The sequence below is a fragment of the Xyrauchen texanus genome, chromosome 23 (genome assembly GCF_025860055.1).
Source record: "Xyrauchen texanus isolate HMW12.3.18 chromosome 23, RBS_HiC_50CHRs, whole genome shotgun sequence".
In the NCBI taxonomy this organism is placed as follows: Eukaryota; Metazoa; Chordata; class Actinopteri; order Cypriniformes; family Catostomidae; genus Xyrauchen; species Xyrauchen texanus.
The window spans coordinates 16,252,288-16,279,866 of NC_068298.1; the positions used below are offsets into that span (position 1 = coordinate 16,252,288).

The following is a 27,579-nucleotide window of genomic DNA, read 5'->3' on the forward strand; positions in this document are numbered from 1 at the left end:
ATAGAAGTGAATGGGGCCAATCTGTATTCAAACATTTAAATACTCACTGTTTTAAAAGTATGGCCACAAAACCTAAACTACAGTATGTGATTTTAGTGTGATAAAATCACTTACCAACCTTTTCTGTGCATTTATATCCAACTGAAGAACTCAGTTGCATGACCACATTATACAATAACCTCTAAAACGACTGTTAAAACTACTATTTAAGCAATTTAGCAGCTTAAATGATAGGCCTGTGAGTTTCTAAAAGAAGACATTCTAAATGAAGAATTAATATAAGCTTCTCATTTCTGCTTTTAAACACTAAAAACGGGCCCCGTTCACTTCTATAATTGCGTCATTGACTTAAAAAAAAAAAAAAAAAAAAAAAAGACAGACAGACAGACAGACGAATAGAAAATATGTTTATGTTGTTGTTGTTGTATATTCCTTTAAGTCATATAATTCCAGTATGGGCTAAATCCTCTATAGACTATTGTAAATAAATTGTAAAAAAAAAATGATGTGTGTTTCTCTGATATAAAAGTATTGCCAAGATATTCCAAGATCCGTAAAACTCATGTGTCGTGAACAAAAAATGCATTTATCTATTTAGGCAAATTCCTTGAGAAAAAAAAAACCACGTCTTTGTCATAAAGTGTCGTTATATCAAAGGAAAATTTGGAAAGTAAATTCACGAGTTAACATTCTTGACAAGAGAGAATGGCTTAGTTCTACTTAACGCGTACTCTTCCCTAAATCAACTTTTATGTGCAGCTTTGTTTCGCTTTGTCGCGCTGGATAAGCTCTTAGATAAATGAGTTTCATCTGAAATGAGATTAGAGCTTCAGAAGATGAATGCACTCGCCAAATAACCGGCTGCCGCTTGAACCGGTTATTACAGGGGGATAAGTCTCCCAAATGCCATTTATCACAAAAGGTGTAAATAGATTCGATTTTAAAGAGGACTTATCCAGAGCGGATGTGTGCTTTTATCTGTTCTGACCAAAAGTCAGCCATGAACCTTAATAAAATATGGGGATCTAATGGTTTTCTTCTTTGATTAAGAATATTGTATGTTCCTTATAATTATATAAACGTGCAATTGCTTCATTCTAGTGGAGCAGTTCACCTCTTCTGGAATAGTCAGTTTCATAATAAATTTTTTTTACGAATTGTTGGAGATTTGTAGCGAATACGCAGTCAAGCATAAATTAGATGTAAACCATATTCACAGATTTGTGTGAAATAGTGTAAGCCTAGCTGTCACTCGACCCTTATTGTTTCTCAGGAGGTGTGTGGCGGACACGCGATCCAGTCATGCTTTCGCAAGCACATTACAATTTACAGCCTTGTATTTTGGAGGGATCGTTTTCTATTAAATTTAACCAGCTCGTGCATGGAGGAATGCTCTCAAACCCATTCACAATTTAAGTAAATTCAAGTCAAAATATGCTATTGTTTTACATAAATCAACCTAGATCATTACAAGTGTATAATAATTGTGCACATCAGCGCAAAATCACTGTTGATGTGTGTCTGTAAGTTTGGTCACATTATTATAGGCTACTCTACCAAGACAAATAACAAAAGTAGTCAGATAAAAAATATTAGAGATTTATGTATAAATTCATAAATTTTTACACAAAAAAGTATAAAATGCAATTAAATAGGCTACAGCACAAATGCGTATAAACTCAAGAAAAATATTAATAAAAACAATGTTGGGAATAAACATGTCAATTGCATGTTATGGCTTCTTAAGCAGGCATCATGAATGGGTCTCACCATATTATAGAAATAAACTTAATGTAAAGTGTACGTAAACCAAACCAAAAAAGTTAAGTCGCACTGCCCTGAAGATCTACACATTGTACAGTATGTTTCACAGCAGCAAGGGTGTAGGCTTTCGTCATTAATGGGGTGTCTGAGGCCCATCAATTAATACACAATCTATTGTACCATGATGTTGTATGGGGTCTGGGGCATGCACCACCGGGAGATTTGTATTCATTTATCTATCGAAGCATTACTGGTGATTTTAGGGGCATCATTTGAAGCAGGGGCGGACTGTCCATCGGGTGAACCGGGATTTTTCCCGATGGGACAGCCGCGAAACTGGGCCTATTGGGCCGCGATAAGCTGAAATGGGTCGCCGCGTTTTGCAGAACGGGCCACAAAACGGCGTGTCGATATGCAGAAAAGGACAGCGACAACAGGGATGGTGGGGGTTGGCAAAACAGAACACACCTATAGAGATCATTGAGCATCACCGAAGCAGCTGGTTATAGCCTGTTTGGTCAAGGTCTTATAATAAAATCTGTTGGCCTTTTGCATGCAAACTCACTGATTTACCAAGAAAGCATACCCAAAATATACCCCATCTTCACTTCACTATTGATTTGGATGAATTTATTTAGGCCAATTTAGCCATTTCGTAATTGCCAGTCCTGCTCGGAGTGCAACTCGCAATAAATGGATCGTGAGAATCTGACAATTGTTTAAGAACAAACCAAATTACAAATACCTACAAAAATCCAGTAACAAAAAAGTTCTAGGCCCTACTTCAAACACATCGAATAAAACCTTAAAGGCTGTCTGTTAAATTAGCTTTGCATATTATTGGTTCAATAAATAGCAATCCTTTTAGACGCTTTTCGTCACAGTTTACGATTTCGGCTTAAGGTGGAAGTGCTGAAACCCTGTTTTAAAACCTTATTCATCTCCCTTACAAGTAGCGCCGTTCTTTTAAATGCCCTTTATTCTTGTGCTTTAATCCCCAGCGGGTGGGAAATGAAGGGGGACAGATCCCCCTCCACGGGATATTAATTGGGGTAAGCATCCACAATGCGGACGTCTGTGCTTCAGCGGTTCTTCATTCTGCGTCCGATGGCCTGTTGCGCAGGGGCGGATACACACCCTGTTGACCGAGCGCTTCAGTGAAATTACACTGACCCTGACCAACATCTGGCCGTACGCACCACTTGCCTGCCCCATTAATTAGAAAACGAGTCATCTCACCTCACTAGTAAACTCTCAAAGCACTAATATGGTGATGTAGCCTATTATAACACTGACCTTGGTTTTATGCTTTTAGCCAATATGAACATTTTTAATGCGTAAATAGCTATGTCAACCTGTTTAACATTCTTATTTTTACAAAATACAATTTGAACTGTATAGTAAGGGAAGAGTGGGATACGTTGTGCCACCTTATATTTAAGTTGTTTGCTAGTCTAGGCAAGGTAAAATATGCTTAATTATTTCAGGATAAAATAACGAAAATTAAAGGCAGCTATACTTTTATCATTTACCTCCTCAGATTCTTCTGACAGTATACCCCACTTCAAGTCTTTCAATAAGATTAACTTAATTTCCTGCTTTTTATTGGATGCAATGTTTGCTATCCATATTGTTTGAACCATTGTTACAGCTAACCCGAAGGATGGCACACTTTCTGCCAGAGCTACATTGTAATGAGAAAAAAATAATTCTTTAGCCAAATCCTTTATATTGTTTTATTAATTGTCAATTTACAATATGATTTGGGATTGTTATGCAAAACAGTCTCTATAATTTAAATAGAAGGGTGCTAAAAACAATAAACATCCAGTGAGCTGCAGTTCTGTAGCTGGAAATGCCTTGAGGGGTCAACAGAGAATGGCCAGACTGGTTCGAAATGACAAAGTCTACGGTAACTCAGATAACCACTCTGTGCAATTGTGGTGAGAAGAATATCATCTCAGAATGCTGTTCTGAGATGCGGGTTGGTGCTATTTTGGCGGCATGAAGGGGACCTACACAATATTAGAAAGGCGGTTTTAATGTTGTGGCTGATCGGTGTGCGTGTGTGTGTATATATATATATATATACATATATATATATAGACATATATAGACATGTACATGTATATATATATATATATATATATATATATATATATATATATATATATATATATTATAGCTAATGCAATGAGCATTTTTTGTTAATGCACTTTTTTCATGTTAATAATTCATAGTGGAAACTTATTGAAAATTAAAAGCTTAATCCAAATAAAAATCTTTTTTTATTTTTTTTATTATATTTAGTTTAGCCAAGTACTCTTGTATTTCACACTCTGTTGTCTCAAGCATATTATTATTTAATTTCCATTCTCTCAAGACCTCAGTGGATCTTTTATATATGAACTAAAAGACAACAGATGGAGACTGAAAATAAATAAACAAACTTTATTGATAACCCAATAGCATCAAACAAAAACCTACAGCATTCTGTTAATGGACATGTGAAGAAGTATGTGTTATTAGAGGGTATATTCAGTCTCTGAGTATCGCTGGATAAAACTTGTGTCCCAGTCTGTGTATATATTTATAATCCATTTAGACCTTCCCAACTGGGTGACCCTGAGCACGCTGGTACTCCTGCTGTAGGCTGGATAGAACTTCTCGTTGCTGCTCAGACTTCCTCTCCATGTCCTTCAGTAAATTTTCATAGCGCTGACTGAGATGGAAAAAAACAGTTCAATTCAAGTATAAAATACAGAATGCCACAACATAATCAAATGCAGACTTGCAGAGTCCATAATGTGGGTTCATAAAATCAATGCATTATGTAAATTTGTCATTATTTAGACATACATTTCACCATTAATGTATTCCAATCTCTTTCCCACTGTTGCTTTGGCTTCATCTAGATCCTGTTTTACAAGAACTGGCCCAATTAATTTGTAAACTGTATTTTGGCTATCCAACAAATCAAGCTCCTGTGGAAGGAAATAAATATGGCATGTATTAAACTTAATAAATGTTATATATATATATATATATATATATATATATATATATATATATAATGTATGTGTAAAATTAAAATATAGTAGACTTTTATACCAAGTATGTTGTAATAAACTGAAACGGTATGACAACATCAAGAAAAAGACATTCTATTATCATTCTTACCTCCTTAACAATATTATTTTCAGTCAACTGTGCCTCCAGTTTCTGTCTTGCTGACATACTTTTGCTGACATCTGTGGAAAAACAAACAAATAATTGTTCACATGGGTTCATAGGGCCTCTCTTTACAATAAAACAATCTAACATATCATAAACAGAATATCCGTCAAACTAATTTATAAATGTACACTATTTTAAATCAAAGCATTTCAATAGCCAGAAGATAAAAAACATTTGTGTGCATGAAGTCTATTAGATATTAAGTAGAACAGTAGTAAGCCGTTTACAAATAAAATATAAAAGACATCCAACAATGAGCTGAACAAATGAAAAGAAGCAGATTACAGATCAGGTGTTGATTAGCTTCACTCCAACTTAAGAACCTTACTGTACATGATGCCAGACTTCTCAATAAGATACAACTTTGCAAGAGAACGTTATCTAAAAAGCTGCGAAAAATTATGGTAAATTGTTCATGCCCAATCCACATGCAGGTGAGAATACTGGAATGCTTGCTAACATAGCTATCTTTTCTGCTAGCATTGTGAGAAGATACCTTTTTGCAGCTGTTGATATTTATCCACTTCAGACTGTAATTTCTTCTGAATAACTTCAGCCATCACACCAGCTATTTTAACCACTCTTCACTTTACTTACTAATCACAAACAGAGATATCTTCTATTAAATACAGTCATTCAGCACACGGATCATGAACACGGTCAATGGCGCACAGGAAATGACGCAATATCCATGTTCATCTTTTTTTATTTTTATTTTTTTTGTGCACCGACGCCATCTAGTGTTGAAAATTGAAAGAACATAGCGAACGATTTGATGGTAATCCAGAGGTTGAATAAAATACAACCAGAAAAAAATTAAAATAAAATAAAAATAGTCTGCTATGCCTTTAATTTCTTGGTCTAATAATTGAAGAAGTTTTGTTTTAAATAATTTGAAACTTTTGTTACAATGTTTTATTCATAAATGTAGATAAAAAAATAAATAAAAAAAACACCACTGTGCCCGTCTCTTGATGCCTTAAAAAACATGGCGTATTTGTTAGATATATAGTGGTAGAGTTTGATTCCAATAAGAAATGCAATCGAGAGCTTTTCTTTTTCAGTCTTCTCGTTTACATTGATTTGGTTCATCATTTGTTCAGTGTAAAATTATGTTAGTGTCTACAAACGGCGATCACTGTCAAAACTAATTTATTATCGATATATTAAACCTACATCTGTAAATAGGCCTACTGCATATTTAACCCTTGTGCGACCTTTGGGACATTTGTGTCATTTCGATCATTTTTGTTAAATTGTGCGGTGCGTATTTTGGGAGAATTTTGATTTTGATATTTTAACCCCAGTTATTAAAAAATACATCTATAATACACAGTGTATACAAAATAGTTACACTCAGGAAATTAAGGACAAAAATGTCCCCATTGAAACTCATTAAAACGGCAATATTTGATCCCAGTGCCAGGGGATCAAAATCGTTAATTCTATGATATTATGCTTTCATTCCAGAGCCCTGGCTTCAAAATAAAATGTTTTTTTTATAATTTCCACCAGTGCCATTTTCTGTGTGTGTATGTGTGTGTGTGTGTATGTGTGTGTGAAAACAACAGTGGTAGGCCTATTATGTAAACAAACTGGCATTTAAAGGGTTGAAATTCTGAAAATGAATAAATATTTGGTAGTTGTGATCAAGACTCAAAAATGTAATTAGATCAAATCACAATTAAATAAAAATAATCTAATTGAAAGTGGAAAATAATATTAATATATGATATTTTTATGGCAGTTTTTTGACGTGGATATTTTTGTCCTCTAAGGTCCTGTGTGTGTGGGGTGTGTGTGTGTGTTGTTGTTGTTGTTTATTTTTAAATCTGACCCTGCACAAAAAATAATAATGCATCAAAATGTTGTTGCTAATCACTGACATATCCCAGACTGTGATAATCCCAAAATTAAAAAATCCATTTAGCATTTAGTATATGAAAAATAATAATAAAAATATAAATGTTGTTTGTTTTTTTGTTTGTTTGTTTTTTCCATAAAAACAACAGTGGCATTATATCAACAAACTTGCATTTAAAGGGTTAAATCTTGAAAATGAATTCATATTTGGTAGTTATGATATATATATATATATATATATATATATAATATGATTGGTTAAAAAAAAAAATTTGAGGTGGAAATTTATGTCCTCGAAGGACCTCTGAGTAACTTTTTTATTGACGCACATGGGTTAAACATTTATAGTTGTAGTTTGTCTTCCTGTCCATTTGGGGCAATCAAGTTTCGTCAAACCAATTGCTTTGACAGTACAGTTGCAATATGGCAGCCGGCATGGTTCAAAACTAACGTGAAGGTCTTTATCGTTTGTGCTTGAACACAGATTATTCCCCAGTCAGGTAATATCAATTATATTTTTCATCTTTGCCAAATGTATTGCCTGTTTTAAATCTGCACTCGCAAACTGCTTGATAAACAATTTGAGGCATTGCCACGTGCTGTTTGTATATGCAAGTGATACTTTTCTGCTAGACCTGAGAATTATTATTATTAAATTGGCACCTTTCCTCTTAATCAGTCTCCACCGTAATTGATTCTAGAGTTGAGAAAGGCTAAGCTCACTTACACTCGTGTAATTTAATTTATCACCATTATACTTAACACATCATACATTTAATATACACTGACATACTTAAAAAAGATTTAAAAGAAGAGAAAGATCCCAAATGTTCTATCTTGAAACTCAGATACTTAGCGAAATATCATCTGAACATACTAGTTAGAATGGTGTGGTAGTATTACAGCACTGCTGGTTGTAGGTTCAATCAGTCCTTAGAAGGCATGTCATAGGAACTGAACAGTTACTGATAGAGGTCACTATATGACCATGGTGCACTGTTGAAAAGCAGTAGAATAGATAATCCCTTGTAGATAGCTGGAGAAGACTGGTCCTATATTGAAGCTGCACTATGTAATATTTTTTTGGTTAAAAATGAGCAAATTGCCATTATTGATTGAGTACATAAACAATCAATGTTCAAAACAATGTCCTAACCCTATCCCGATTCACTACGGTAAGCCTAAAAAAATTATTTGTAGTTTGAGCTGTCGGGTTCGATTTGGCATAAATCGCTGGTTTATGCTGTTCGTCTTTGCGTCATTACATCGTATCCACATTCCGTACACACAGGAAAGAAGTACCGGCTGTCTTATGTTCCAGCTGGAGAAACTAGCTACACTGTTCAGATCAGGGCTGTGATTGATCTTAGCGGTTAAGAGCGTTTTCTACAAGCAATTTTACGAATGTTTGTAATTTCTTTTACTTGCATTTCCCAAAACAACACTTAACATGAACATGCGAAGATGCGCGTTAAGTGCTACTTAAGAGAGTCAACGTCCATGTGACAGTGCTGAAATGTGACCATATAGTGCTGCTCTTCATTGTAGCTTCATTATGTCTGTGCGTAACTGTACAATTTGTCATTTACCTCACTAAAATGTGTTTAAAAATACTTTTTAAAATATTCGACCTAATTAACTGCATATTTACATATTGTTTTTACAATAACTTTGTGCAGAACAATCTTATTCTTTTACACAATCTGCTTCCATAATCAAGTGTGCATTGGTAATATTTAATTTTCACAAATTTAATTCGATATAAAAGCTTCCAGGATTATTGAAGACAGCGAAGGTCCTGTGTATGATCCTGCTAATTACAAGCATTCAGTGAATATTATTCTGTGTTATCGCAGAGCACAAAATAAGGAGACATTTGTAAGATGACTTTAGGGACGTTCAGCAATAAAGCGGAGGTCTGCTCTTTACTCCTACTCAACTTGTAATGCTGGCGAGAGAGCCTTTGGGTGCCAGAGAGGAAGAGGACATGAGAATAAAAGCGTCTGCCAAATTAATAAATGTAAATGTAAGATGAGCAAATATACAAACAATTTTCATGCATGGCAGCAAGTTAATTACTTGGTTCTTCTCTTTCTAATATTAATTTATACCGTTGTCTGCATCAATCATGCCACAATTTTGTTGTTACCAACTTGTCCAACTAGTCCACACAAATAAATTTATTTGCTTACTATTTAATTTTTTCATCCATTTAGACAATCTATTTTACGTATTTCATTATTATTATTGTTATTTTTTTATTATTATTATTGGACAAAATAAATAAAACACATATCCTGATATTATTGTCTCAGCATATAGTGTAGCTAATGGTATTTCAATGGTGTCTGTATAAGTTAATCTATGAGCATTTTCAAGTACTTCTTAAGTTACAATGCTTTTGGGAAATGGGCCGCAAAACTAAGATGAACTGTAAGTAAATTCTACGATATGCTTTTGGGAAATGAGGCTCAGTTCAGTAACACTCTCACAGTGCAGGACAGCATCATTGCATTCTAGGCAATGCAATTTTAATTATATAGCACATTTCATACACCATGGCAATTCAAAGTGCAATACATACAAAGTTGAAAGAAAATACAAGATACAAAAAGAATAATAAATTGTTAACACCGTCCATAACTGTTATTAACCTTGCCTGATTAAACGGAGGATAACCAAAAATTGTTAACATACATTTTAATTGTTGTTAACCTTCCCTGATTAAACAGAGGATATCTAAGTTAACGCCATCCGTAACTGTTGTTAACTTTCCCTGATCAAATAGAGAATAATTAAAATGAAAGAAAGTCAAAAGCAAAAGGATTCAGTGAAATCAATAAGTGCAGCACAATGCTCAGTCAGGAAATGCACAGCTAAACACATTTAAATGTGGCTATTGTTGGAGCACATCTGATCTCTTCTTGATACTGATTCCAGCTAAACCCTCTATATGTGTAACTGACTTGATCCTAATGGTCTGAGAGGTCTGTTATGTTTATATTCAACAAGCATATCTGAAATGCATTTAGGTTGAGCGGTTTCTAAATGAGTAGATGGATGTTTATCTGTTATCCGTTTGCTGAAGTTGTTTACCTGCTATAATGCTTGGATATGTTTTCTGGTAGGGTTGTTGAAGCTTATATTAGTTGTAATACTTTTATGAATCGAACATTACTCTTTGTTAACCAATATGTTGTCCGGTGAAGTTAATGAAATGTTTAGAAAGTATGACTTCTGAAACTGACTTCTTGTAATTGTTATATTGCATACTTTTTACATTGAATAAAGTATATTTTATCCCCATCATTATTGAATCCTCGTTTTATGTTTTTAGTGTACAGTGGTATTGTTTGCTTTGCATAGAAATGCTATTGTAGTAACTGAGGCTGGACAATATAGTATAAACCTTGCATCAGCCATATCACAAGTTTAGCCTCTCAAATTGAAAACTGTAGTGCAGTTCAAACATTAATAGTAGATAAAACACTTGAATAATCATTTTAAGATCGAATGGTGGTCAGGGGTGAAAATTTCAGCAAAATGTTGGGGGGGACAATAAACATAACAATTCTCAAGAGCAATTTTTGAAGGGGACACCAAGGTTTTTTTTGTTGTTACCCCGTTTGCATTTGTATCATTTTATTTCTTAAACAGTTATTTTAAGAATATATCATTATATTATTTACAATACACATTTTAATGATATTTTAGGGGGGGGACAACCCTCAGATTACATTTGTCTCCTTCAAGAAACTCATCTGGCAAAATCCGATTGTAACAGAATCCAATCATCTCAATATAATCAGGTATTTTCTGCAAATTATAATACAAAACAAAGAGGAGTCTGTATACTGATTCATAAAAAGATTTCATTTATTCATAATACTACAATTGCTGACACTGAAGGGCGCTATATTATCATCAGTATCTCAATAGATATTAACCCAATCACACTTGGAAATATATATGGTCCAAACTCAGACGATTCAACGTTTTTTCAGTCTTTTTTCTCTGCCATATCAGACCTGACTGATTGCCCAGTAATAATTGCCGGAGATTTTAATACAGTCCTTGACCCTTCAATAGACCGTTCTGGTAACTCAAGAAATAAACCAATATGGCAATCCACATCAACAATAAAACAATTCATGACTGATTATGGTCTTGCTGACAGCTGGCGCTTACAACACCCAAGCAGTAGAGAATACTCATTCTTCTCTCCAGTCCATCACTCATATTCCCGCCTGGATTTTTTTCTCACAAGTAACTCTATGATTTCTAATATATCTCTGTGAAGCCTTTCACTAAGGAAGACACGGGAACCAGCGTCGGCTTCAAGGTAAGATTCTTTTAATTACACTTTCTGTTTTATACACAATCGTACAATACGTTATTTTCGTTGCCACTCTGGGTGTAGGCACTCTCTGACCCGAGGCTCTGTGGCTGCTGCTCTTTTATGCCGCTCTCCTCATGCTTACTGCAATTAGACACAGGTGTTATACATAATTTAGCTCAGGTGTAAGCGCCCTTACAGCTTTTCTCTCCCGGACGGGCGCTTGACCACGCCCCCGCTGCCACATACCCCCACCGCCCGACTCAGGCCGGGGCGTCATCCGGCCTGCCTACCACTCCCCCCCCATTTCTGGAGAGGAAGTCAGCGGCAGCCATCTGCACCCCCGGTCTGTGGATCACCTTGAATTTAAAAGGCTGGAGTGCCAGATACCAACGGGTGACATCCGAATAATTAGGCACAAATCTTCTGTAATAGCCAGCCAGCCCCAGGAACTGCCTCACCCCCTTTTTGGTCTTGGGTATAGGGCAAGTCGCAATCGCCGCGGTCTTGTCAATTTGGGGGCGCACCTGGCCACGCCCAACCGTGCACTTTTTCGGGTTTGCCGTGAGCCCCGCCCGCCGCAGCGATCTCAGGACGGCCCTCAGATTTTGCATGTGCCGCTGCCAATTATTGCTATAAATGATGATATCGTCTAGATAGGCAGCGGCGTAAGCAGTATGCGGTCTGAGGATCCTATCCATGAGGCGCTGAAACGTGGCTGGTGCCCCGAACAAACCGAAAGGAAGCGTCACGAATTGGTGTAATCCGAACGGCGTGGTGAAGGCCGTTTTTTCACGGGATATTGGTGTCAAGGGGATCTGCCAATAACCCTTCGTTAGATCCAAGGTCGAATAAAATCGAGCCGTACCTAACTGATCGAGCAGTTCATCAACACGGGGCATTGGATACGTGTCAAATTTAGACACCGTGTTGACTTTCCTATAATCCACACAGAAACGTACAGACCCATCGCTCTTGGGAACAAGGACTACCAGGCTGGACCAATCGCTGTGGGACTCTTCTATTACTCCCATCTCAAGCATCGCTCCAATTCTTCTCGAACTACTTTCTTTTTATGTTCGGGCAACGTACCACCACGCCCGGCTCGGTCTCGATATGGTGATGTATGACGTTTGTGCGGCCCGGTAGAGGAGAAAACACGTCTGCAAACTCCTTTTGTAATTCGGAAACCTCTGCGAGTTGGCGCGGTGAGAGGTGGTCTCCACAAGGAACTGGGGTGTTGAGATTGCGGGCTTTGTTTACCTCCGGTCCGAGCTCCGCCCTCTCCGGAACTACCATTGCCAACGTCACAGAGGCCGCCTCTTCTCTCCACAATTTCAGGAGGTTGAGGTGATATATTTGACGCGCCCCCTCTATCGGTACGTTTAACCTCATAATCGAGATCCCCTACTCGTCGTGTGACCTCAAAGGGTCCTTGCCACTTGGCGAGTAATTTAGAGCTCGATGTTGGGAGTAATGCAAGCACTTTATCTCCCGGTGCAAATTCCCGTAGCTGAGCACCCCTGTCATACAGCCGGCGTTGGCGTTCTTGAGCCTGGAGCAAATTCTCCTGTGTTAATTTCCCCAGTGTGTGGAGTTTTGCTCTAAGATCAAGAACGTATTGAATTTCGTTTTTACTATTAGAAGGTCCCTCCTCCCAAGCTTCGCGGATGACGTCGAGGACCCCGCGTGGGCATCGCCCGTACAGCAGCTCAAATGGGGAGAACCCCGTGGAGGCTTGCGGGACCTCTCGCACAGCAAATAACGGAGGGTCCAGCCACTTATCCCAATTTCTAGCGTCTTCGTGTACGAATTTACGAATCATATTTTTGAGTGTCTTATTAAATCGTTCCACCAGTCCATCCGTCTGAGGATGGTAGACGCTAGTGCGAATCGACTTAATGCCCAAGAGTTCGTAAAGTTCGCGAAGTGTTCGTGACATAATAGTGCCTTGGTCGGTGAGGATTTCTTTCGGAATCCCCACCCGGGAGATTATTTTGAAGAGTGCCCCTGCAACACTACGTGCTGAGATGTTGCTCAAAGGCACTGCTTCTGGATATCGCGTTGCGTAATCCATCAGGACTAACACAAAGCGATGTCCGCGTGCCGTCCGTTCTAATGGCCCGACGAGGTCCATTCCAATTCTTTCGAAGGGAACCTCGATCAATGGAAGGGGGCGTAAAGGCGCTTTTGGGGTGGCCGGTGGGTTTACGAGCTGACATTCGCGGCACGCCGCACACCACATGCAGACGTCGCCGCCAATGCCCGGCCAATAGAAACGGGTTATTAGACGGAGAAGTGTCTTTCTTTCCCCTAGGTGACCGGCCATAGGATTATAGTGAGCCGCCTGGAAAACCATTTCCCGGCGGCTCCATGGAATCAATAATTGTGTCACTTCCTCCTTTGTTTGAGCGTCCTGTGTCACTCTGTACAACCGATCTTTAATAAGTGAAAAATATGGATATGAAACGGCGACACCCGGCCGGAGGTGTTGACCATCGATTACTCTCACTTGGTCAAAAGCGTGCTTAAGGGTTTCATCCCGCGACTGCTCCAAGGGGAAGTCCCTCCGGAATTCCCTGAGAGGAGGGGCGACAACCTCGCCCTTCCCTCGTCATTCGAGCAGCCGAGGATGGCCCTGCCCGCCTCCCGCCAAAGCATCGCACATCACACATCTCTTCACTTCCCTGCAGGACCCATCTGCACAAATTCCCTCCAATAAATTTCTAAAATTCAGCCAATCAGTTCCCAAAATTAGCGGATGGGTGAGGCGGGAACTAACCGCTGCCTCCACATTATGGTTTTCTCCCCGGAATTTGATCGCCAAAGTCACCCTGGGATACTTGTGAACATCCCCATGCACACACCTCATCCTCACCCGTTTAGCTGAGCCCAAAGCCCCGGGTTGAACCAAGCGTTGGTGGATGGTGGTCTGGTTACAGCCGGTATCCAACAATGCTTGGTATGTAACCCCCTGGATCCTTACCGGAATACGGTACGCTCCAGCCCGATCGGGGGCAGCCTGCGGGACATCAGAGACCCGCACCACCGTCCCTATTTCCATCAGCGGACACTGATCCCGGAAATGGTCCGGGTCTCCGCACCTCCAGCAGACCGGCCCAGGCGCCACGGCTGGCGGGCGCCCCCACCTGAGGAGGAGAGCGGCTGAAGGACGGGGAAGGGGTAGGCGGGTTCTCCCACGGTCGGGAAGTTGGTCTCATGAATCCTCCGCGCCTGCGGGGGGCAGGAACGGACCCTGGGGAGAGAGCAGAGTGAGCGGGAAGAGGGGAGGGGAGAAAAACAGGGGAAGACACAGGGGAAGGGGAGAGAGAGAGAGAGAGAGAGAGGGCTCATCCGCCCTTGGAATCGCCGCCATGTGGTCCTCCGCGAGTCTTACGGCTTCCTCCAGCGACGCCGGGCGGTGGCACTGGACCCACTCCGCCGTTCTCCGGGGCAAGCGCTGGACAAACTGCTCCAGTACCACCTGATCGACGAGCTCCTCGACGTCGCGGTCCCCCGCAAGCAGCCACCTCCGACAGGCATCACGGAGCCGCTGGGCGAACGCAAACGGGCGCTCGGACTTATCCAGTTTCAAGGCCCGGAAGAGCTGGCGACTTCCTTCCGGGCTCCGACCAACCCGTTGCAGGATGGCTCTCCTCAAGTCGGTATAAGCCAGGAGGCTTGTTGCCGGAAGTTGTTGTGCCGCGAGCTGTGCTTCCCCGGACAAGAGAGGGACGAGGCGGGCTGCCCACTGGTCGTGCGGCCAACCCCAAATTTCCGCCATGCGCTCAAAGAGGTCCAGGAACGCCTCGGGATCATCTGCCGGCCCCATCTTCTGTAGCGCGGGTGGGGGCAGTGTGGCGCGGGTGTCCAGGGTCGCGGCTGTGTCTGAAGCGGCCTCCTGGCTGAGGAGGCTCCGGATAGCAAGCCGGTCCTCTGCTTGAGCCCGCATTATCTCAAAGAACCGACGATCCTGGTCCTGTCGGAGCTCAAGCAGAGACTGTTGGTGGCTCTGATGGAGGGTAGCGAGGGACTGGAGGAATTCCGCCAGCTGGGAGGACTCTATGGGGCGACTCTGTTCCATAATTTGCCGAAAATTTTTCCAGCTAATTTTCCCGGGTTTCGGCACCAGTGTGAAGCCTTTCACTAAGGAAGACACGGGAACCAGCGTCGGCTTCAAGGTAAGATTCTTTTAATTACACTTTCTGTTTGATACACAATCATACAATACGTTATTTTCGTTGCCACTCTGGGTGTAGGCACTCTCTGACCCGAGGCTCTGTGGCTGCTGCTCTTTTATGCCGCTCTCCTCATGCTTACTGCAATTAGACACAGGTGTTAGACATAATTTAGCTCAGGTGTAAGCTTGACCACGCGCTTGACCACGCCCCCGCTGCCACAATCTCAATCATCAATTCATCCGATTATCATTAGTGACCACGCCCCTGTCACAATTAATTGGACAGTGACTCGTACACACAAAACAACACCTAGATGCCGTTTTAATACCTCTCTCCTCCAAGATTCACAATTTGACGCCCTCATCAAGAAAGAGTGGGCATTCTTTCTAGAAACGAATGATTCTCCGGAGTTATCGCCCTCTCTTCTATGGGAAACAGGGAAAACAGTACTTAGAGGAATTATTATATCATTCTCAGTTCACAAAAAAAAAAAATAGAACAGGAAAAAGAATCACATTTAGAACAAAAAATTAAACATCTTGAAAATATTAACATAACTAAACCAACATTTGAAACTAAGAATAAATTAGAGTTATATAAATCAGAACTCAATGAAATAATTAACAAACGAACTCAATTTCTAATACACAGGTTAAGACAGGAACAATTTTATCATAGCAATAAATCTGGTAAATATTTGGCAAGTCAAATAAAAAAGAAACAAAGAAAAATTATGATAACAGCTATACAGGACTCAGCAGGGAAGCTTACCCACTCATCAATCGAAATCAATCAAATCTTCTATCAGTTTTACAACCAGCTCTACTCTTCAGAAAAAGATCCAGACAATAAAGAAATTAACCACTTTCTCAAAAACATTAATTTACCTAAAATTAACGAGGACCAAAAAAATAAGTTAAAAACCCCAATATCTCAAGTTGAATTTCAGGCTGCTCTTATTTCAATGCCAAACAATAAAGCACCTGGTCCAGATGGCTTCCCTTCCGAGTTCTATAAACACTTTTGGTTAATTTTGGCCCCACTTTTCATCCGAATGATAACCGAATCAAAACTAATTTCTAGGCTTCCTGAAACCTCTAACACAGCATCAGTTTCGCTTCTACTCAAACCGAATAAGGATCCGACTCTACCATCGAATTATAGACCAATTTCATTAATAAATGTAGACACCAAAATCATGGCAAAGGCTCTAGCAATTAGATTAGAAAAGGTTATTCCATCCATAATTCATCCCGGTCAAACAGGTTTTGTTAAAGGCAGACTAGCCACAAGCAATACACGCAGAATGTTCAGTATTATGCATCAATGTACAATTCAAGAAAATAACACAGTCATTGTCACATTAGATGCCGAGAAGGCATTTGATAGAGTCAATTGGAAATTCTTGTTTTCCACATTAGAGCGATTTGGCTTTGGGGAATCATTTATTAAATGGGTTAAACTATTATACACTTCACCGACAGCCACTATCAGTACTAATGGACTATCCTCACAAAACTTCACATTGCACAGGGGGACTAGACAAGGATGCCCACTATCACCTCAACTGTTCACTATTTTCATTGAACCTCTAGCAGCCGCCATACGCCAAGACACTCATTACAGGCATCAGGACGAAAAATATGCATCATAAAATTAGCCTCTATGCAGATGACATACTACTATTTTTGGAGAATCCTCTAATCTCAATACAAGAAACAATCAAAATCATACACTCATTTGCCAACATATCAGAATACTCGATTAACTGGGATAAATCATCTGTTCTCCCACTACAACCCAAAAGCTGGGATGTTGCAGCCATCACATTACCTATACCCTTATGCATGGATAGTATCACTTACCTGGGTGTAAGAGTTTCCCCCAGGCTGTCAGATCTATTTACATTAAATTTCACACCACTTCTAAAATCAATTCAGGAAGACCTCCATTGCTGGGTAAACCTACCACTTTCCATCATGGGCAGGATAGCCACAATCAAAATGACAATATTACCCAAAGTAATCTATCTACTTTCAATGACCCCAATACAACCAACCACCACCTGGTTTAAATCCCTAGATTCAGCAATTACAAAATTCTATTGGAAAAATAAGACTCCAAGAATAAAATTATCCACCCTTCAGAAATCTAAGAGCCTAGGAGGATTAGAAGCACCAAATTTTGCATTATACTGTTTGGCAAATCATCTGCAATATGTACACAGATGGACTCACCCCAACCAATCCGATATCACCTGGCTAGACTTGGAACAAAATATATGTGATAACATTCAGATCGCAGACCTGCCTTTTTTTACCCAGACAATTAAAAAACACTCCTGTTTCAAAGCACTCACAATTAGCTCAAGTCTGACAGCCTGGTGGAAATTCCACAATATTACTAACACAAAGCTTTCGCATCTGAAACTCACCCCAATTTGGAATAACCCTGATTTCACTTGCAATAATAAAACACTTAACTTCAATTCCTGGAAAGATAAAGGTATTACTCACCTGCAACATATTTTCGTCAATGGCAATTTCGCTACATTTGAGGACTTTGTCTAGAAATTTGGCATCACCGACAAACAATTCCTACAATACCTACAGATTAAATCATTAATTAAACCAACCACTAACACTCCAATGGTCAATTTATAAGTCGCCCCAACTATCTCACAACCAATTAATATTCCATCCTCCAAAAAACTACTATCCAAAATCTACAAAATAGTGATACAAACCGACATTATCTTAAGTCTCCCCACTGCTAACAGGGAATCGGATTTATCTATTCACACTGATGCCGATTTCTGGACTCAAGTCTGCAAAAATACTTTTCTCATGACCAAAAATACTAACTTACATCTAATACAATACAAGACTATCCACAGGACTCACCTCACTGGACGGAAATTATTTCATATGGGCTCCACCTCAGACACTGCACACTGCACTCAAAACTGCAGGGACACATATATTCATGCACTTTGGCACTGCACCCCTATAAAACAACTCTGGGAAAAGGTTACAAGGATTTTATCTGCCTTTTTCGGCTGCCCCATCCCATTGTCCCCATCTCTCTGTCTACTTGGAGACATCTCCACAATCAACCTGAATCTCATGAACAGTAAAATTCTGCTGGTCGCGCTAGTTGTCGCCAAGAAAACCATCTTCATGAATTGGAAAACAAAAAACAAAATCGATATCACTATTTGGAAAAACGTACTTTTGGATCACATCTCAATAGAAATATTAAATAACCCCTCTAGAAAGAATTCAAATGATTCCCCATCCACTTGGCTAGTACTGTCCAAATTTCTAAATTCTTAGCTCCGCTGGCCCCTTTGCCTGAGATTCAGTTTTCGCGATTTCATTTATTAATTATCAACCTTAGCAAACCTGCTTTATTATCGTCTGCCATACCCCTTCACCACTTAGATAACTCATCTCTCACAACATTACATATTTACAGCATTAGGGACAAATCAGCAGGATGTGGATAACTCTTTCACTCTCTACTATAAGCCTCAAAACGCTCACCTATATCTTCTCTCCAGAATGGCTCTCCGCCAACCTGCAATTTTACTCTGTGCTGCTTTTGCCTCCAAGGGCCTGAGACTGGCTCCCTTGTGTGTGTGTGTGGGGGGGGGGGGGGTGCTTACCCTGAGGGAGAATATGTTACCCTGAGGGAGAATATGCCTCCCCTCTTCATCGTGCCTCCACAGACCTGCTCCTCCACTGCAACTGCTGGGGCCGGCTCTACCCTGTACACCTCACTTTTTAATGCTCCTCATGTTAGATGGCCAACATTCACACTCCTACTTAAGAATTAGGGTGTGCTGAGTGGAGGGCCTGAAGAGGTCCTGCACTGTTGCCCCCCACTTCTTTTTAATGCATTTCATATCATTCACTTAATCACACAATCAGTCAATAGGTAGGGAAATGGGTGGTGCTTGAGGTGGTTCTGAATAAGTTCTACCCCTTGCGTCACACCTCTTTTAATGCACTTAGACTTAATTTAGACCCTAGAAGACATAACACAGGGATAGTGAGGTGGGTAGATGAGCTGGCCCGTCAATAGAATAGCAGCTGACGGCGGGGACAGAGGAGAGCAGAAGTGGAGAGGGGTTCTGGCACTGTGTGCCTCTGGATCGGGTCCCCTGCCACCCCCCACGTTCGAAGCCTCACTCCCCCTATCTCCTAGGATTAATATGCTCCTTGGCCCCGGTGAGGGCTGGAGCAGTCAGAGGAAAGATCCGTTGAGCCTGACCTAACCCAACCCATTCCCTCTTATAACTAGGACACAGTACTTTAATTACAACAATTCATACTATACCAATCCTGCTGATTCCAACATTTCAATAAAAAATACTCAATCATACACAAACTTACACGCATGGTAATGTCCATTCTACCGCACACACACACACACACACACACACACACACACACACAGCCTTCCTTCTCCACCCTCTTGGTAATCTATCCAAAAACAAAAAAAGGGCGCTATTTTTTATTTTTTTTATTGTCCTGTCAATTACTGTTCTTATTTGTTTTATGTTGAATGTGTGAAAGAAATAATAAAAATTATAAAACAATTAAAAAAAGATAGGGGGGGTCCTGACCCTCCTGACCCCCCCGCGATTTCCGCCTATGCTGGTGGTGGCTGAGGAGAGTCCCCTGTTCTCTATTTAAAGGTGCTTTGAGTGTAGTATCAGAAAAGAGATTTAAGTGTAAAATTAATTTCAATATGTACTAAATAAGAGTGCTGTTTATTTTCATCAAAGCATGTAATATTTCTGTTTCAAATGTTTAATCGTATAACATAATATCAACATGAAAATAGCAGGTTATGACTCTGGCTCCAGTCCTGATCTCTCTCTCACACACACACACACACACGCACGCACACACATGTTGTGTTTCCATGTTTTATGGGGACTTTCCATAGACATAATGGTTTTTATACTGTACAAACTTTATATTCTATCCCCTAAACCTAACCCTACCCCTAAACCTAACCCTCACAGAAAACATTCTGCATTTTTACATTTTCAAAAAACATAATTTAGTATGATTTATAAGCTGTTTTCCTCATGGGGACCAACAAAATGTCCCCACAAGGTCAAAAATTTCGGGTTTTACTATCCTTATGGGGACATTTGGTCCCCACAAAGTGATAAATACACGCTCACACACACACACACACACACACACACACACACACACACGATGTCCAGTTAAACTCCAATTGGGAGATTCATCCACTAGAAGAGCCGTGCCAGTACAAGACTAACGCAATGTATTCTTCCGCAAATTGCTTACAATTATAAGGTTCAACCACAGATGTCGCTTAAGAGCACAAAGTTACTTAGTGCAGTTTAATTTTTTTTTTTATAAAATGACACCTAAATTGTCCATACATCCAGTAATGTAAAAAAGTTTTGGACATTTTTGAAAAATGTTGTATAGTATGGATGTCTACAAAAATGCCATAAAAATCCCAGTATGTCATACAAAGCCCAGTAAACATAAAAAAGCTAAATCACTATGTGGCGTGACAACCTTTGCATTCAAAACAGCACTAGTTCTCCTTAGTACATCTGGACACAGATTCTCTTGGTTGTTTATAGATAAGATGCTCCGAACTGCTTGGAGAACTTGCCACATTTCATCTTTCTATTTAGGCTCAATTGCTTCTATCTTTTTATGTAATCCCAGACTGACTGTTAAGATCCGGGCTTTGTGGTGGCCATACCATCTGTTGTAGGGCTCCTTGTTCTTTTATTTCATTCTATCTGCAGAGATAATGTTGAATTCTAAAATTATATTACGTGTATATATAATGTAAACATGATATTTCCTACTGATACACTAAAAGCAGAATATAAAAAATAACTAATATAAGAAACCAATGTTTTTGTGAAAAATATAATGCGCATATTATTTTTGCACAGTACTGCACTTCTGTTCACCAAGGAAAATGTGATTGATAAAAATGGTCAAAAACATTACAAGTAATGTTGCAAATAATTATTACTGTTCAAATGGGAATGCTGGAAATAATCATTAATGTTCATAATAACCATTTTGGAATTCATAAGACAAATGATGACAAAGCCCTTTTTTTCAGTACTCATCTCTCCAGTTTACTAACATTGTGTTGTCTGTATTCCTTAAGAAATCATTTGAGTGCGTTCTAACACCAATTGTGCTTAATAAGCCGTCAATGATAATGTCATGTAAACAGTGTTCCTTTATAGTGGTAAGGTCAAAAACATTTTAAGCATAAACTGATCGGTGCACATAGATTTTTGCCCGTTATCCCGATTTTGTGATTTTACTGGCATTCTTACTGGCTTATCCAATGTGTGCAAGTGTTGTGTGTTGAGAGTCTTTGAGAACAAAAACCAGAGAATAGCCAATTGCTGTTTACAATGCTGTATGAGTTTCCACCCTCCTTTACGGGGCAGAGACATGGACACTGTACAGACGATACATTACACTCTTAGAGGGCTTCTGTGCGATGTCTCTAAAAAATACTTAGTCTCTCTTGAGAGGGTCGGTCGCCCCACACAGAGATCCTTGCTAAAACTAAATCCCTCTGTGTGGAAACAATGCTCACCAAGCGTCATCTTCATTGGCTTGGGCATGTCATCCGCATTCCAGAGCATCGCTTACCACGGCAAATCCTCCAAATGCTGCTGGTGGGCAGAAGAGGCACTTTAAGGACTGTACCAACATTTTGGACGCTGTAGTATTGACCCCACTCATGTTGAGACCCTAGTTCACGACAGGCCAGCCAGGCATGCTTCCTGTGCCAAAGGGTTTGAAGAACTGCATCACAACATTCAGCAGTTGTGGAACGAAAAACACGATCAGCTTCACCGGAGGGCGGCAGACATTGCTTCAGCATCAGGGCTCTTGTGCCCCATTTGCAATAGAGTGTGACAGCCACATGAAATGGCACCAGCGTCAACCTAGCTGACAACTTTACCCAAATCCCTTCCTACTCCTTTGAAGCAAGCGTCATTGTCTGAAAACTGATTTTTGGTAGTTATCAGCATATTGGTGTTCGTGTAAACGCAGTTATAATATGATAATTTGGTACTTGTATTATTTTAGCACATCTGAAAATCTTTCAACGAGTGCTACCTGAAGTGTGTATATCACTGTCAAGGTCCTTGAGAAATTCCCTACGAGCAAGTCACACATATGGGATGTGCTAGGCATGTAGTGAAACTTCACCTGAAAATCCATTATAACGGACTGCTAGAAAGCCTAAGGTCAGCAAAGCAGCATTGCTGCAAGTGAAGAATACTTTAATGAACAGCAATGAATGTTACAAACACATAACTCATTTTTTAAATTGATTTAATGCAATTTTGTTGAAAAAAGTATCAAGGTTTTATTCAAAAACATCAAAATTTCATTGTGATTCTAAACTTTTGAATACTAGTGTACGTACTTTACGTGCTGGATTGTTGAATTTATATATTACACTTGCTTTATTCTCTTGATTTAGATAAAACGGTGAAAGACTAAATATACTGTGCTTTTCAAGTTAATTAAGCATTGCCACAGCACAGGCTACAGACTACTTACTTTTATCACTCACTTAAAATTACAAAGGAAAGTATAGCTCATAAATAGTAATTGTAGTTTTGTCAATGACCCACTAAATTGGATATTGACATGGAGAAAGTTAAAACTCGGCACAGTAATGGTATTTAGCCATTTAAATCCCCTCTGACTGAGAGTATATTTAAAAAGGATTTTTAGTAACCCCCAGCCCCCCACAGACACAAAACAAAATACAATTAAAAAGATTCAATAAATAAAATAAAATAGTAATGTTGCCTTACCTTTAGTTGAGCCCAATATATGGTATCTACAGTCTCTTAAATATCATTAATCTGAATTCGAATTCACATGTTGATTTTTTTGTTGTCTTGAATTAATGTGATATTTGCCATTTCATTCATATAGCTGTAAGTCATTGCAATACTTTGATGTCATTTGTGTACTGTATTCTCACCTTTAGTTTGCTGTTGTAATTTAAGAGGTAATTAAGCTTTGCATGGAGGTTATTGCACATAACCAGAGAGCTCTCTTTAGGGCCTTGTCAAAATCAATATGCACCTGGGGGTGCCAGAAGAATTATGCTTAATTCTGGAACACTAGCATGCTAACTGAATTGGGTTGTTGCACCTTTGTTCGTTATACTGAAGAACTGAATCATCTAATACACTGTGTTGTTCTTATGCTGCTTATTCTCAAATTACAGAAGTTGGTGTAATATATATATATATATATATATATATATATATATATATATATATATAAAATATATATTTATTTATTTATTTATTTATTTTGGATGAGCAAAGGTGTTCATTCACTTATGTGCACATTCATCAAAGCAGGGAGGCCAGTTTTGCCATGTTTTCAAATTTTATGCCAAATGAAAGCCGTTAAAGCAGCGTTTCTCAACGGGGGCGATACCGCCCCCTAGGGGGCGTTTGGACAGTGTTGGGGGGCGGTGTGAACGAGGCAGCAGAGAGGGGGGCGCTCAGGCACAAATAGAGGGCGTTACTCAGAGGTACTCAACAGGCGGCCTGCGCAAAAATCTTTTCAGCTGTTCTCCTTAGCCTATGTCTTCGTCTTGCTCGGATTACTGCTGCCACTTCACCAGGAGGATATGCCAGGAGAGCCGCTTCCTAAGTTACACATGCTTTTAAGAGGCGGAGAAGTTTCAGCGCAAAATAGAGGCGCGCTTTCACCGGCTTTTTCTGTACATAACGCGGAATACATAATTAGGCCCATAATTAGTGCTCAGGGCTCACACTAATGACCGTAATTAATTTTAAAAAAGTGGCTGTTTTTGACGTTGTTTTTTCTTCGGATCAGTTCAGGTGGCGGAGCTGTTGTCGTCTTTGTTCGTCATTTGAAATCAAATGACCGTTTGTAGGCTATTCAAATTTGAAGCCTAGCATATATTGCCTAATTGAGTGCGCGAACGACCGCTGCTTTTTCATTGGCCATTTAGGTTAGTTACGTTATTGTTCACGTGATTGGTTCGTCTTAAAAAAATTTGTGTGTGAGCCTGAATTTGTTTGAATTTCTAAATACATTTGCAATACCTTTCAAACAATCCATGTGTTTTTGCATTTTTTTCCAAACACAATATTACTCAACTTGAGGCTTTTACATGTAGTTTAAATACAATAAGAAACTTCTGTTTCAGTTTTTTTTTTTTTACCAAAAACTCAGGCTTCAGGTATCAGTGTTGCAATTGTTTGGCTGTAATAGTATTTCTGAAGTGTTTTTTTTTTTTTTTTTTTTTTTTTTTAGGGGGGGCGTTAAGAGGATCATGAAGAGGTCAGGGGGGCGTTTGTTCAAAAAAGGTTGAGAACCACTGCGTTAAAGGAAATTTGTTTATTCTGCCCGGTAAATCATTTAGCCAGTTATTTCTGTTATGTACATAAATATTTTATATACTTTCCTCATCACTTATTCTCCCACTTTTGTCTACTTTGCAAAAACAACAATAGCTTGCTCAGCAGTACATTTTAAATGGACTATTCTTGCCTCAACAAACATGTTTTCCCATGTCTGCAAGTTCAATTTGCCTCAAACCAAAAACAGATATATCAAGAGAGTGAGAATCCAAATGAGCTGGCTGGCTTTCAAAACCTGGGCTGTAAATCTATAAATGCAAATGTGAGGCTGCAGAGAGAATGATTTTGAGCTTCTTAAATCACTTCATAAAGAGAGTCTTTTTGTCATCTTAAATCAGGAGTGATGTAGCACCGCTAATGCCATTGACTCTCTTGAGAGTTCAAAACAGCATTATGTATCAGATGTTTTTGCTTTTTTTTTTTTTTTTTTGAGATAAGATATTCAATGTTGATTTGCGAGGTAACTTTACTCAGTCGAAGGACTTTTGTCATCCAATGTTTTTTCAGCTAATGAGCAAAATCAGTTTACCCCCTAATAAATAAATTTGAGCCAGGTTTGTATATTACCAATTGGATATTGCCCCATTTTCTCAGTCCACTTCAAAATCCCAGAGCTTGGCAATTTTTTTAATAATTGCAATTGCCAAGGTGAATCAGTGTAAAACATTTAAATTCATTTTGAGGGATCAATTGATTTACCTATCTTAAAACAATAGAAAGAAAATCAAATAAGCTATTTGACTAGTTTGATGCATTGCAACAAGACCAATGTGGACATACACAATTTTTCAGTGTTGTGGGACTAAGTTAATGAAAGGCCCTAAAATCTTTAATTGTAACCTATAAACTAAATTTTATCCAGACTATTTTATCATAAAAGCCAAGTAAAGCTTTTTGTTCATTCACAACTTAATGTGCTTAGCTGAACAATTAATGATAAACCAAAAATAAGTGTCATTAGGCCACATAGTACTTTGTACTCATGTTGGTCGATAGTCACAGTTTTTTTTCTTTACAAAAATTACACATTATTGATGTTTAATTTTCAGCATATTTGTTAAATATTTCTTATTTGTTCCATTTACATAACAGTTGGTACTTTAATTGAAATTAAAATACCCTTTTAGGCTTGTATATTTGAGTTTACATTTGTACGGCTATATGCATTATAATTTTTTATTTTATATAATAAAAGAAAATTAAAAAACAAAGAGAGCATCAAAGCAGTTTTTGCAGCAAGCACAATAACATTTGACAGAATATATCTGCAGTCCATAGATTTTTTTCTTTCATCATTTGTTTTGTATCCCAAAAAGAGTTGCCTTTTAATGAAAAATACATTTAATGTTTATTTAAAAAAAAAAAAAACAGCCAAAAATGTTATTGCCAGCAACAGGTAAACTCTGGAGGGGAAAAAAATAAATCATTGCCAGACACAATGTTCAGAATAAATTGCCTCAATTCAACTCAAAAGGATTGCTGATTGTCCTCTTCTGCTTCTGAATATGTTACAATGGTGGACCTCCTGCCAAGGAGTGGAGGTTCACCAGTAGCCCAACATTCCCTCGCTGCCTCTTAAATTGATTTGAGGTTCAACATGCTTTTTAAACAGCACAGATGTGTTTGGTAAACAGCATGTAATGGAGCTCTGAAATGAAGGGCAGCATGTGATTGGCATTTTAAAGAAAACCCAGAATGTATTCATACTGCTGGTGACTGCAGTGCCTATATTTGCTGGTTCTGCTCTATAGATAACCTTTGTTTTCTGAGATTCAAGACATTTGCAGTGTCTCAATGCTTATGAAAATGCTTTCTTTGCTTGTATCCTTGAGTGCACAGATGCAAGAATTAACTTTTGCATTATTTAAAATGGCACTTTCTAAGGTGTGGCCAGCGAGGTGTGTTTATTTCACCTCCACCCTCATTTGCATCCCATTTATGAATATATAAATAGTGAAGTTAACCTGGGAACAGACTGATGTGAATAATATGGAGAAGTAGTTTTCACCTGAGCTCAACCATCCCAAAGTGGGTCAAGTTCTCCGATCCTATTTTTAATTGTGGGTGTTGTGATCAGGCAAATGGCTTTGAAAATGTAGTGGCTTATATTGCATCAGATTATGGGGTAGGGCTGCAACTAACGATTATTTTGATAATCGACTAATCTAACGATTATTAGAATGAATATTCGACTATTCGGGGCGATTATTGCAACGATTAATCATTAGCACTTAACCGATTATTCAGCTTGTGCCCGACTTAAGAGGTTGTATTAAACATGCTTGCTACAATAAAATGGACAAAATCACCTTTTAAAAATACCTCTAAATGACATTCACTGAATTAAAGGGAAAAAACAATTTTTATTAAATTTAATTCAGTAAAAAATTCATTATTATGAATCCTATTATCATCAAGTGTTTTTGTCTTGTTTTCCATTTAAAAATAAAATACATTTACTTGAGATGCAACATATAAGATATTTAGACTTGCTTTAAGAGACCAATAGAAGTATATTTTGTATATAAGTGTATTTTTTCACTTGGTTATAGTTCTGCGAGTGGATTAAAGACAAAATATACTTATATTCAAGATCTATTCTCTAAAAGGATGTCTAAATATCATATATGCTGCTTCTCAGGTTAGAGGTAGGGTTAATTCTAACCCCTAACCCTTTTTAAAAGGATTTTAGATATTTTAAAATATTTAAATTTGTAATATTATATTCAACA

General features: G+C 38.8%; 2 protein-coding genes across 2 annotated transcripts in view; one reads left to right on the forward strand and one right to left on the reverse strand.

Moving 5' to 3' along the window:
- Positions 1-4,182: 4,182 nt before the first annotated feature.
- On the reverse strand, positions 4,183-5,661 carry LOC127617231 (prefoldin subunit 6-like). The gene is made up of 4 exons (XM_052089169.1): positions 5,498-5,661; positions 4,945-5,015; positions 4,624-4,748; positions 4,183-4,486 (listed from the first exon to the last, which is right to left on the reverse strand). Exons 1-4 carry the CDS (start codon positions 5,559-5,561, stop codon positions 4,366-4,368), a joined length of 381 nt encoding a protein of 126 aa, XP_051945129.1. The 5' UTR covers positions 5,562-5,661; the 3' UTR covers positions 4,183-4,365.
- A 1,608-nt stretch (positions 5,662-7,269) lies between these two features.
- The window catches only part of mrpl11 (mitochondrial ribosomal protein L11), a 60,240-nt gene continuing 39,930 nt past the window's right edge, over positions 7,270-27,579 (forward strand). Inside the window, exon 1 of the mRNA XM_052088990.1 lies at positions 7,270-7,364. The gene's annotated coding sequence lies outside the window, so the exon portion shown is untranslated. The remainder of the gene's footprint in view (positions 7,365-27,579) is intronic.